We start from the raw sequence: 12846 nt of genomic DNA, 5'->3' as shown, positions 1-12846 counted from the left end.
TGTTTGAGCTGTGGAGGGTGAAGAAGACTTTCTGACAGGCCATGTGACAATTCATGTTGGCTGTAGAAAGGAAGATTTTTTGGTGAGGATTTTTATTTTAGAAATATGCAAAATTAGTGCTGTAACCTCCTCCCCCTACACTCAGTGTGTGTTTGTGTGATTGTTGTGTGTGTATTCTTGTTGATCAATTTAGTATGACTTTATTCTTGTGCTTTTTTATTTTCTTCAATATTTTTTAATTATCTTTATTTATTTATTCTATTTAGTATCATTTTTCTTTCATTTGTAGTGTTTATTATTTATATTTATAATACATTCAATATTATTATTAAAACAATTTAGTATAGTTTTTCTCATTATTTTTGAATATACGTTTTATATGTGTTTAAATGATGATCATTGTTTTGTGGGTTGCTATGACATCCAAGATAAATGTTGGTTTTGTTAGTTGAAACTTGGAAATACCGGTTGAGTTCACGGAGGTGAAGAGCAACTGCTGGAATATTGAGATATTGATTGGTGTTTTCATGTTCAGAAGTTTGACATACAAAGCAACTATATCTTCATTTAGTTCAACACAGTATTGAAAATTAACCCCAGGACAGACAGGAGAAATATTTTTTTAAATTAACTTTTTTAATTTGACTCATGTAATCTTGTATTGAAATCCTGTGTTTTTTATATTTTAATTTAAAATGACTAATTTTCAATCGAGGAAAATGAGAGGCCACATTGAATGCACCCATGTCGGGTTTTAGAGTAAAGTAATGTCTATTTACTCTTCTGACGAGATCTAGAAAATCTTTTTAGTCTATCGACTTGCTTGTCCTGCTAGTTCTCTCCAGTGTTTGCGACACCTGATAGTTCCCGACAAACGAACGCCGAAGGCGTCCCGCTGCTTCATGTGTGTGTGTCGTTCTCCCACCGGCGCGTCAGTCACACTCGTCTCTTTACTACCTGCTCGTGTGAGAAAAAATCCAGCCGCGCTTTCGTTGGCAGGTTCCGAGCAGCTTAGCCGTAATGAGCGTCGGGTTCCCTTTGAAAACAGTTCAAGTAAATCCCGGAGACTGATGGATGAAAATTGCTGAATGAAAGCTACAGGCTCTTTTCCTTCCTCGCCGGCGTTTCCTTCTCCGGGCTCATGAATGATGCATCGGCGAGAGTCAACTCTGAACTGGAAACAAATTGATGATTGCTCACAAACAGATGTTGGCTCGGGCGAGAACTCGGCGGTTGTTAGCAATTATTCGATAAACAACAGGCTAATATGCTAATTGCTACCATGTGCCGGTGAGGCGGCTCACACTCGGGTTACTGTACGACGCTTGGTTTCACCTGTGACCCCCCGCCTCCCGCCGTGACCCCTCGGTGCGAGCACGATTCTCGTCGACAAGGTCAGCTGCGTTGCACAATACACGTCATTACTTTGTTCAGTGAGCGTAACACAATCAACAGGTTGACGCCGACACACACACACACAACAGTAAACAATGGTCTCCTTGTGCACCTTTCTTCTGCTGAACAAGTGAAATCCCTCCCTTTTTCTTTTTTTTTTTTCCACTGTTTTCGCCGCCCTATCGGAATGTTTTCCACGGAGCACATTCCTACTCCCGGGGCTCGTGGACTTCCTTGTTGCTTTAGCTGATTGACCCGAGGAACGTGTCCCGTCACTGACATGGCGACACCTGCGTCATATCTGGATGGTCTACAGAGGCTCACCTAGAGGTGGCGCTGATGATAGCGCAGCTGTACATGTGAGCGCAGAGGAATGTGCGTGGATGTGTTGGTCAGGTCTGCCAGGTGGGGGCCCCCCGGAGGACCCTGACAAGAGCCATTAAAGTTTATAGGCATGAGGCCCGGCTGTCAATCAAGCAGACAAGGCCGCCTCCATCCAACCCAACTCTCGAGGTGAACCCCAGGGAAACCCCGGAGAACCCATGACCCTGCTCTGACAGGGAGTCAGGCTGGCGAGTTGTTACAACTGCTAAAATATGGAAGTTGTTTCATCAGGCTACTGAGGAAATTACCCAAGAGGTACTTCGCTGTCGAGGTGTAATGGCAGCAGTCATTACGTCCTTCACAGCTACAGGAACAATGAGATCCTGCCAGATCCCGGCGAGGACTGAGGACGAGAGGATACAGTTGACTCCAGCTCCTTTTAAAGCTGAGGTTTGGACATATTTTGGACATAGTGTTCCACCACTTAGCTCGCATATTTACCCACAACATAACAAAACAAGTATAAGCTAGCGAGACGATTATATTATTTCTCTTTGTAACTATTAGCAACGGACCGAGTGACGAATGAGGTGGAAATATTTGGGGAAAATAAAAAGATCAATGTCACTTTCCAGCCTAAAATCAGACGTCAACAACTAATGAAAATGTAACTGACTCACTCATGCAGCTTAAATGTTGTCCAAAAATGTAAAGGTAATGTTAGCATAACTATAGCATACAAGAGAAAACGTTAATATCAATTATTTGGATATTAAAATCCTTCACAGAATCCCTTTTTTTTTACATGACATGTTATCTTTCCATTTTTTCCCAAAGGATTACTACTTCTTTATTTGGCTTGACAGATACATCATTTTGATACAATTTAATTATTGGGAACAATCAATGTTTTACCACATGCATGTACAGTAAAATTGTTAAACATAAGCTGAATAAGAATAAAGTACAGATTATTTTATTTACAAAGCGTAGATTAAGTCTCTAACTTTTTTTATTTACGTTCACAAAACAATCATTGTGTTTGGAAACCCCTGTTTTTTGCTTTGAGGCTTGTGTGGTGCAATGATGTTGCATTTATTTCCTCTCCGGGCCACCATACATTCTTTATAATGACAGTTTGCGGTGAAACAACGAACGGAAGAGCATCAATCTAACGTTCTTTCTGTGCGTTTGTTCATTTCTAGCTGACGCTCAACTTTCGAGCACAGAATGTTGACTTTTTCCCCAGAGACTCTCTTGCTCTGTCCTGTCACACACACAGCCCATTAGCAGAGTGTGTATGATGTCGCCTGTCGTGCCTTCAGTGGTATTCAGATCGCACCCCGACCCGCCTCCACCCTCTTCACCACCCCTCAATATTTATTCTAATTAAAACACTGGGGCTGATCCTCACGGACTCTCCTTTTCTGGCGCTCTCTGCAAATATTTGAAGAGGTTTGTGTGTGTGTGTGTGCTCTTGTCACTCTTCTTGTTTCGGCCTTTTCTTTTTATAGCTCCAGAGGGGGGGACGATTTACTAGGAATGGGGTGTATGTTGTGTTGGAATGTTAAACTCAAGAGCTCCGACTTTTTGGGATGAGAAAGTGGAGCCAAAACTGGAAAGTCAATCACTCTAGAGCTGGTGCATGAGAGGGAAACAAAGAAAAAAGTGTTTCCTCTGGGCGCGAGTGATCCCCGAGGTGCAGGCAGGTTCATTTGTGCGTCCATGATCGCGCATGCATCAGCAGGTAGTGTGTGTGTGTGTGTGTGCATCTGTAATTGTTGTCGGCGAGGGAGCCGGTGGGAGGCGAGTGTGTCGATGCATTCTTACTCTTGTGTAACGCGTCCTCCGGACTGACCGGTCGGAGGTGACGTCAGCTCCTCGGAGCCTCGCAGCTGCCGGTTGGATTCTAAATCTTTTATTTTTAGCCGGAGAGCGTTTGAATCCGCTGCCAAGTCAGCACTTTATGTTTGTCATCACAGATGTGGCGTGACGTTGAGCGATGGATGCGCGAGGCTCAAGAATGTTTTTTTTTTTTTTCTTTTTCTTACAGTTGGAGCCCATTCCAGACGAGGTGTTACAGCAGAGACCCAACGCCAACGCTGTCCAATCCATGGAGAAAGTCATCGAGATCCACGGTGAGTTGTCTTTTTTACCTTCTCGTCACTCAGATGTTCAGTGACGTCCTGTAACGGTGTGTCCATGTTCCTCCCTGCAGGTAAATACTGGTGCTCCCTGCAGCGCTCCGTCTCCACCCTCGGCTGCTCCTTGAGCGAAGCCCTGCAGCGAGACACGGAGGAAGCAGAAACCGTCTCCGCCATGGCCTCGCTGTCCGTCGCCAACAAGCACAAGGAGAAAAAGTACGACTTCTTTTGTCCCGTGAGGAGATTCGTCGACTGCGTTTTAAAGACAGTTTCGACTCATGATTTTCCCATTTCTTCGACCTCACAACCACACTGTGTTTCGCTTAAGCCTGATTATGATGAGGCAGAATATAAAACAAGTTTAAAAACTTGTGAAATCTGCAAAACATCTCAGTAAGACTTGAATGTACTTCATTACTTTTTTTTCCCATTGAAAGACTAAAAGCAATGTGTTGAATAAAAGGAAATATATGTAGGAAGAATTTCATTTATTTAAGTTCCAAATTCTTTAGTACCTTCAGAAATGTGAAGCCGTCATGTATGGCATAAATAAATGTTTTTTACAGAGTAGTCCATCCACAAACACAGTATGTTTATTATCATCAAAAGAAGAAGAATGAACAAAGACGAATATATGGAGCTGGGTATTTAACCTCCATTCTTTCGTGGCACCGACCCAAATGCTTCAGTAGGATCGAAAATTGCTTCGTCTTTTGGTGCCAATATTGAAGAAAAACTGAAGTGACAAAAGCAGTGAACTTTACATTGATGTGTTACTTGTTAGCAAGTGTTGTTTTGCACTGAAAACTATTTCTTTTCACCTGTAAGCAGCTTAAAGTGGAGATTTATACTGTGTAATTTCATTTAATTTATGTTATATTTGATCTTAAGAAATGAGTATCACAAAACTAGTGTATTTCACAAGCTGGTATTTGACATAAAAGGTACCTGCATCCGTACCGGTATCGGAAAATACCCAGAAAATAAAATAAAATAATAATAACAAACACTTTACTTCTCACTCTGGGTCTATCAACCTGGAAACCAACAAATCTTTCAAAACACAAAAGAGTTTTTGAATAAATAGTTATACAACAAACTATAAGATTAATGTCAACTGGAAATATAATTTATTTAATTCCCTTTGAATGTTTAATAGGAAAACACCCCAAAAAACAGAAGAGAAAAAAGAGAATAAATAATAATAAATCAATTATTCTAAAAGTTACAGAAGAAGGGCATAAAAAAAGCAGATTAAAATAATTCTCACGTTGAAGTCAGATTTCTCAATTTAACAGATGCATATTATTGTAATGCATTTTTTGGTTATATTTTGGATGTTTTATTGGTGGAAAGTTGTCTTCAGGTTTATTCACTTGTAAATATAAGTTGGTTATCCAATTAAAATGACAGGATGTAACAATATAAAGACAATGGTGGCCTCCAGTTCTCCTGACACACAAGAAATGACTTTAAGACTCTGAGTTTTTTCCTCCGAGTGCTTTGCTCAAAGTCAGAATTCTGACCACATATTTACAGGCAAAGGGACAGACGTGTCTCCATGGGACTGTTACTGTTGTTCATACATGAGATAAGTGGTGTTAACCTTTGGTTTCTCTCTCTTGACCTTCAGGACTGAAGAGGAGCCCATGGAAGAGGAGGCCCCCATGTAAAGAAGTCCTTTCGTTTTGTAGTTTTTGACCACTGAGGACGGGACGTCACTGCGTCTAAGACGACGGTGCTCCTTGGACTCCACCTCTCACGTGAGGGTCCTGACAATGGGACGAACCCGAGGAGACACTTGGACGCACACTGATCCGCTCTGAGGCGTCTCCTCCTGGATGTACGAGTCAAGACTGCGACCTCCAGTGCCAGTAAAGACCAGACTTTGTAACGCCGGTCGCAGCCAGACGACCTCCTTGTTGTTCCCCGACTTTTCTGTTTGTAGAACGAGCGCTAATGTGATTGTGACTCTGCACTGACGACGGACCCTTCCCCGCTCCCTGGACTCGTCCAGATCCAGACTTTTTTTTTTTTTTTTGGAAGACAAGGACCTGCGGGGAGGTTCGATTTCGAAAATATCTGACAGCGAACGAGTGTGTGCTTGTGCCTTTTTTTATTTGTTAGCCTGGTGGAGTCTCTGGTTGAACCAAACAAACTTTGCCTTAAAAGAAAAAAAAAAAAGAGGCTGGAAAATCAGCCCGAACTCTTCACGTCTGCATGTTGTCGGCACATAAGTCCGGATCTCTTCAGCATGTTTTACCCAGCATTCCCCGCTCTCTTGTCCCCGTCCCTCCATCTCACCCGTCTCCGTCTGGAAAGCCAACACAAGTTGGATGTGGATCGAGTGTTATTTAAAAAAAAGTCTCCCGTTCATCACGCGTCAGCTCGGCTGTCGGGAAACACTTGACGCTCGGCTCGTCAGCACAACACGTCGTCCTCGCGGCGTCACTCAAGAGATGGTTTCACGAGGAGTCGTTTATTGAAGAGGTGCAACCGTCTCTTTAGCAAACCAGGACGGTGCCACCTGTGAGTTTCCGAAGGGTGTGGAGGTGAAACACACACACTAGCGCACACACACACAAACATCTGCAGACCAAATGTTGAAGGCTGGTGCACACTTCACTGCTCTTACACTCCTGGTTTACCATCTGATGCTCTCACTTTAGGACACCAATACCAACATTAAACAACAAAAAAATCGATACAAATTACAAATAAAGAGCTCAATCTTAAGCAGGTTATTTAACTAGTGATCCTGTCATTGGGTTAGTTTGTAGCCGTCTGTAGGGACTCGATCTTAACCATTGAAAAACTTCGTTTTAATTTGAGACATTAAAACAATGACACATGAAAGAAAAAACAACACATTTGTAATAGTTTTTGGCAGAAGTAATACCATCGTATCGACATCTTGGTTAATTCGGAAAACTTTGTTTAAGATAAACCTTTAAAGTTCACCCGACATTCAAATTTCACTCGTCATTTACTCGTCTCTCGACTTAGCCTGTTTCTTTCTGTGTAGCACGTTAGCCTTTTAGCTTCTGCTGCAAACAAGATTAAAATCTAGAGCTATTTATGTTTATTTCCGACTTCTCTTGTCGAGGCTTCAATACAAGATGAACGTTGCAGACGAACAGTTTGGAGATTATTTGTGGGGCGTCATAGCTCAGATGGTAGAGTGGTTGCCTGCAGTCCAAAAGGCTGCAGGTTCAATCCCAGCTCCAGACAAGCTTGTGTTGTTGTGTCCTTGAGCAAGACACTTTACCCTGATGGCAGATTCGGCGCCATGTGGTGCAGCCTACTCCCATCAGTATGTGTGAATGGCTGTCAAAGCGCTTTGTGACCCTGGTCTAGAAAGGCGCTATATAAATAGAGATTATTATTATTTGGATGTTATTAATTGGGGGTTTTTTGGACGTAGAAATGTGAGCACAGTACATGACAGTCATATATTTGTGCCTTTAACTCCAAAAGAGCCGGATAAAATAATCCCAAAATTTAGTCAAGATGTGGTTAAGGAGAAAATGAGTGAAATTTGAATTTTGGGTAAACTATTACTAAGACTGCTAGAGATGACCACAACTCAAGAGTACATTCTGTGCAGCGACTTGGCGACTTTTACCGCTAGATCTAGAGACTTTTCAAAGGTTCTAGTTGTACAGTTTAGAAAACAACAGAACCCACTGAAGAACTGCAACATGAAGGTTCACTAAAGATAAAAGTAGGGATGTTTTAGAAATACACCGTCATGTTAATTGGTAACAAAATACACGACAACTTCAGAATGAACCAAGAAAACAAATCGAATTGAAACAAGAAACATATTTGTATCTGTGACGTTACCTGTCTGTCACTGAACCACGTTTTTTTTAAACGAAATCTGTGGCCGAGTCCATCCTGGAGATTCAGTTTTCCGGTTTAGCCAGACTTCAGTCAATTTTGACTGGTCAATGAAAATACGCCCATTTAGCTCAAGGCTACAGCTGAGCTTAAAGCAGCAGAACATATTCCTTGAAGGTCAGTAACAGGATCTGCAGCCTTTACAGTCTGTGAGCTTCAGAGCAAAAAAGGCTGAGACGTGCAAACACATGCATGACATCACAAAAACGGGTAAAAGGGAATCAAATCAAAAGGGAAATGAATTTTTGAACCAGGATGTTACCAAGTCTTGTCTATTGGGTCGAGTGTTTTCGTGAGCCGGCCTCAAGTGGACACTCAACGAAATAACTCTTTTTTTAACGTCCACATTGGCTTCATTTTTAAAAACTTCTTCTAGGTATGAACTGGAGGATAGGACAGACAGAAGTTATTAGAGTTGACAAATCTCCATCCCATCATAAACAAGAATGATCCCATGGAGGGTTTTTTTCCAGTATGATCACTGAGTCACATTTCTCAAGAGTCTTCATCTGGTTAAACTGAAGAGACAAACGGGTGATTTCAAACCAAACGATCAGATTTCCCTAAAATAATCTTGTTTGGTTTTGTATTTATTATGTTCACAAACTCCCTGGACAGCAGTTCTAGGTTTAATCCGGCCGTCGTTCGTGTCCAGCTCTCTGTTGAAAGACAACAAATCTAAACAAGGTTGCAAGTCATCGCTGAATCCGAGTCACATGATCAATGCGTGTAAATAAACGAGCGTGTTCTGAGCCTCGTTCCAACTCGTGCTGCATCTTCCAGTCGCGTGTTCATCCTGACCGTAAACACACCACTGTTTGTTTACCGTTTCCTAAAACCCCGAGAGATGTTCTGGCCACTCGTCACTTCCCTCCGTGTCGTTCCTATGTTACGTTGTACAGCCGACACGCTTCGCTGCGCTCCAGGATGTTTCCCGGATTTTCCTGCTCTTTTTTCTGAGAAGGAGCCGAAACTGTTTCTACTTTGTATACATTTATGTATTTACTGTTTGTTGATAGTAGAGCTCTATATGAAAAAAAACCGATATATTATATAAATATATATATATTCACATATACACACTTTAAAAAAGGGGGGTTTAGAGCAGATCCATTTCCTGGAATGTTCCTGAATGCACCATCCTTTGTTACACTTGTGTTCTGTAGCATTTAGCACTGACGTTTTTACGCTTTATTCATTTGGTACAAACGCCTCACGTGCACATGTTTGTTGCTATGTTTAGTGATGACAGTGGGATTTTTTTTCATCTCACAATGACTTCATATCATTTTTTTTTTAACATGTTCGACAACATTCCTTTACATCATCGCGGTGGCGTTCCAGGACCCAGACATTCCTGAATCTAGATTATAGACGCGGGTCATCTTTTGTCTTTTCTATCCTCGTGTGTCGACGTGCTGACCTTATTTTTGGCGGATATACGAGATGCCTTCATCAATCCTGGATATTCTGGTCTCTTGGGGGAAATTATATGAACTGAATTAAAGCCATACTGTAAATGACAACCCGGTTTAAGAAGAGAAAACCTCTCAGTTCATCGATGAATCTTCGTGAGTCAAAGATCTTCACACATCCATGTCTTTAATTCACACTCATGATCCATAGAAAGATGAACACGACAACGGAACACAAAAGATATTTAAGCTAAAACCTAGAAATTGGGATTTCAAATTGGAGAGATTGTTCTACGAAACCTCTCGGATTCATCTCAAAGTGATAGTTCACCAAAAATATTCAGTAAACACTGGGAGCTCCCTTGAGTGTAGCATGTTAGCCTAATACACAGGCGTCAAACTGGTCCAGAAAACGGCCGAGACAGTGCAGGTATTTGTTCCAACCAGTCGAGCACAAATACGTTAATGAATCAGGTGTCTGCTTAAACAAGAAGCATCTACTGATTACTGTCTTCAGGCGCCTGATTGGTTCAACTATATGTGCTTGACTGGTTGGAACAAAAACCTGCACCGTCTCGGCCCTTTTCTGGACCAGTTTGACGCCTGTGGGCCCTAATAGCTTCCAAACAAGCTTCAAATATAGACATTACAGTCGGAAGAATTTGGATGCTTATAAATGTGTGTTTTTGGACAAACACAAACGGGGTTCGCGGCATTTCTGCCTGTAACTTCAAAAACTCTCACCTAACTCTTACTTGACATAAGGGTGAAAAGAATCAACTTTTTTTGTGAACTATCACTTTGAGACCCCGGTGGGAAGCAGACGTATAAATGTGGCGTCATGTTTATGCTTCGCTGGACAAGTTAGCGTCGAAAAGACCTTGAAAAGTTTGTACTTTAGAAGCTAAATATTGTTCCATCCTCCTGGGCTGGTTTCTCTCGATAAAAAAAAATGACCCTAAACAGATCGAAACTCTACGTCTCCATACGTCGGATGTCTTAAAAAAGTGACCGTCGTAGCATCTCGAAGCCCCGCCCGAAATCAATTCCGACGGCGAAGAAAAGTCTTCAACTTCCAACCAGTGTCAGCAGCTCCGTGCATGTGAAGCGCGGGATGAGAAACTTCCCAGCTCTTCCTCACCACAGTGCCAGTCTGGGTAACAGCAGGTTTTCTACAGTTCAATGCTTTTGGTTTCCCAAGCGGAGCCAAAACTATCAGAGTCGGGGCCAATCGGGGGCGTCTTGTCTCCCCCGTTAGTCTTAACACCAGATCCCAGCGCGGCCAAAAAACCAATTGTTACATTCCACTTTGTAATAATTTCCATGTATCGGGAGTGGATACGTGTGAAGGGTCGACTTGACCCGTCTCTCTCTCTGCATGTCGTGCATGTTCCCGTCTGTCCTCCATGAAGCACTGAAGGATTGTTAGTACTTTCACTGTATGTTTCCTCACCGTTCCATCGTCTCTTTACAAGTCATTGTTGATAAAAAAAACTTCTCTCAAGCACTTGTTACAAAACATTCTAACGTGACGTGACTTTGACTTTTTTTATTTTTTACGTCGCTCATTCTTCCGTGTTCCATTAAAACAAGCCAGTTAACACTATGACCACTGTGGCTCAACCGACAGTTTCTAGTTTACAAATGTATAAATGCATCTTTTTTTTTGTTTTTCTAACCGTGTCGGGCTCGTGACAGAACATGTACCTTTTATCTCCGAGTCCCTGGATCTAACATGTTGTCTTTGACATCTGCAATATAAAGTATTTTGGAAAAGTGAAAACGTGTTCTTTTTGGTTTTGCCGAGGCTAACGTTTGACGTGCTAGCGCCAAAATACAAAACATATAATGATATTTAATATGTATAGGTATAGAATTCTTCATATCAAGGGTATCAAACTGGGGCAAAGTTTTTTGCAGAAAAAAGTATAAAATACCATCAAAAAGATGAGTTTTTAAAATCTATTATCTCTGTTCCTTGTCTATTATTAATCACTGACATCTTTATATTTAATTCTACTTTGATTTAAAGCAAACTATCTGATGTATAATGTTATAATATTTGTTCATGATGAATTACATGAACAAATATTACACAATACATATGAAGTATTTTGTCAACACCTGAATTTACTGTGATGATTTGCACTGAATTAATATTTGGGGTCGACCAGAACATTTTATCGGATTAATCCAGTCATACCAAATCAGCTGTTTTGATTGACAGCAAGCTGATCCAATGATATCTGTAGGCGGAGCCGACTCGGTTTTCTAACAAATAAAGAATAGTCCAATGAGCTGGATCTTCACAAACGTTGTTTTCCGGGATCGTGGAGTGTCAATAAAGTTGTTCAAAAAAAGTATATATGTTTATATATATATATAAATAGAATAAAAATAATAAAAACTGACAAAAAAGCCAGATTTTAAAAGAATAAGTGAGTTGATAATAAGTCCACCGTACAATGTAACCACTGTATTGTTGCGATCAACAGGTAACTTGGCAGTAAATGAGCAACATGGTTTTTGATTGACAGGTCGTTAGAAAGAACCTCTAAGGGAGTAAATCCGAGCGTCGAACGGATCCGACGTTCTTTCATGTCCTCGTAACTTCAGCGTCGTTCAAGTCTGCAGCCGGAGTCGTTGAGCGTCGGCGTCCTAAAGGTCCCGCGGTAGCGCCGACCCACATTAGCCACTGTTTTAAAAAGAGGTCAGAGGTCGGCAGCCGACGTCCAAATAAACAGACGCGAGTCGTTGTAGGTCGGGGAGCGGACCCTAAAGACAACATTCCGCGCGGAACTAACCCTGGTCTCGCCTCATCGCAAATAAACAGAAAATCTGTTTTCAGACGGAATCTGGAGCCTCGGACAAAACAACAAGATTTTATGTTTTTTAAATTATTACCAAACGTACGACAAAAATGTTTTTTCATCGACTACAATTAGATTTTTCCTTTTTTTTAATTCAAGCTTCCTTCTCTCCAACAGATGAAACACAGTTAAATAGGGTTAAGGATAATAATCATTAAATTAGAAACAATGAAACAATAAGTAGATTTTTGTGTTTTTAGTTTCCTCTTCTCTTTCTTCTTCTCTTTCTTCTTCTCTTTCTTCTTCTCTTTCTTCTTCTCTTTCTTCTTCTCTTTCTTCTTCTCTTTCATGATATGTAGAACTCGTCCTCACTGTACACATGACAATAAACGCCTTGAATTTGATTTGATCAGAACATATCGATGCACAGATCAATCCTATAAGCCGTAAATAACAATATTGAAAGTTATATTAAGATATCGAGGCCAGTTTTCTCCCAAAAATATAATTATTAATAATATTGACATTTCTTATAAAAGGATGTCTTGTGATTTCTCTTGTGATTTCTGATTAATATATGCAATTCAAAATAAAATAATGAAGAAATACATTGTATAATGTGCAGAATAATGCTATGTCTAATAAGAAATGTAGTGGTTTAATAAAATTAAATAAAATAATAAAATAATCTGTTCAATATTAGCCAAAAATAGTCAAAAATGACATTATTTTCTATGTTACAAACAAAAAAATATCCTAAAGGTGTGAAAGGTGTGGATAAAACCACTCAATCCAAAGGTCAAATAATAAAGTGATTTAATTGTTGTTTAAATCTATCGTTCTGAGCTGAAAGTT

At 40.7% G+C, this 12846-nt stretch overlaps 1 protein-coding gene across 3 annotated transcripts in view; it reads left to right on the top strand.

Moving 5' to 3' along the window:
• The window catches only part of hdac4 (histone deacetylase 4), a 122483-nt gene extending 111519 nt beyond the window's left edge, over positions 1-10964 (top strand). For all 3 annotated transcript variants that reach the window (XM_087803854.1, XM_087803853.1, XM_087803856.1), the window contains 3 exons: positions 3773-3857; positions 3938-4079; positions 5497-10964. In XM_087803854.1, coding sequence (XP_087659980.1) covers positions 3773-3857; positions 3938-4079; positions 5497-5536 — 267 coding nt within the window. In that variant the 3' untranslated portion in view covers positions 5537-10964. The remainder of the gene's footprint in view (positions 1-3772; positions 3858-3937; positions 4080-5496) is intronic.
• The last annotated feature ends 1882 nt before the right edge of the window (positions 10965-12846 follow it).

This window comes from Callionymus lyra, chromosome 12 (assembly GCF_982586985.1).
Source record: "Callionymus lyra chromosome 12, fCalLyr1.hap1.1, whole genome shotgun sequence".
NCBI lineage: Eukaryota > Metazoa > Chordata > Actinopteri > Syngnathiformes > Callionymidae > Callionymus > Callionymus lyra.
Note: the sequence above shows the minus strand (reverse complement) of the source record. Positions and strands in the feature narration are given on the sequence as shown.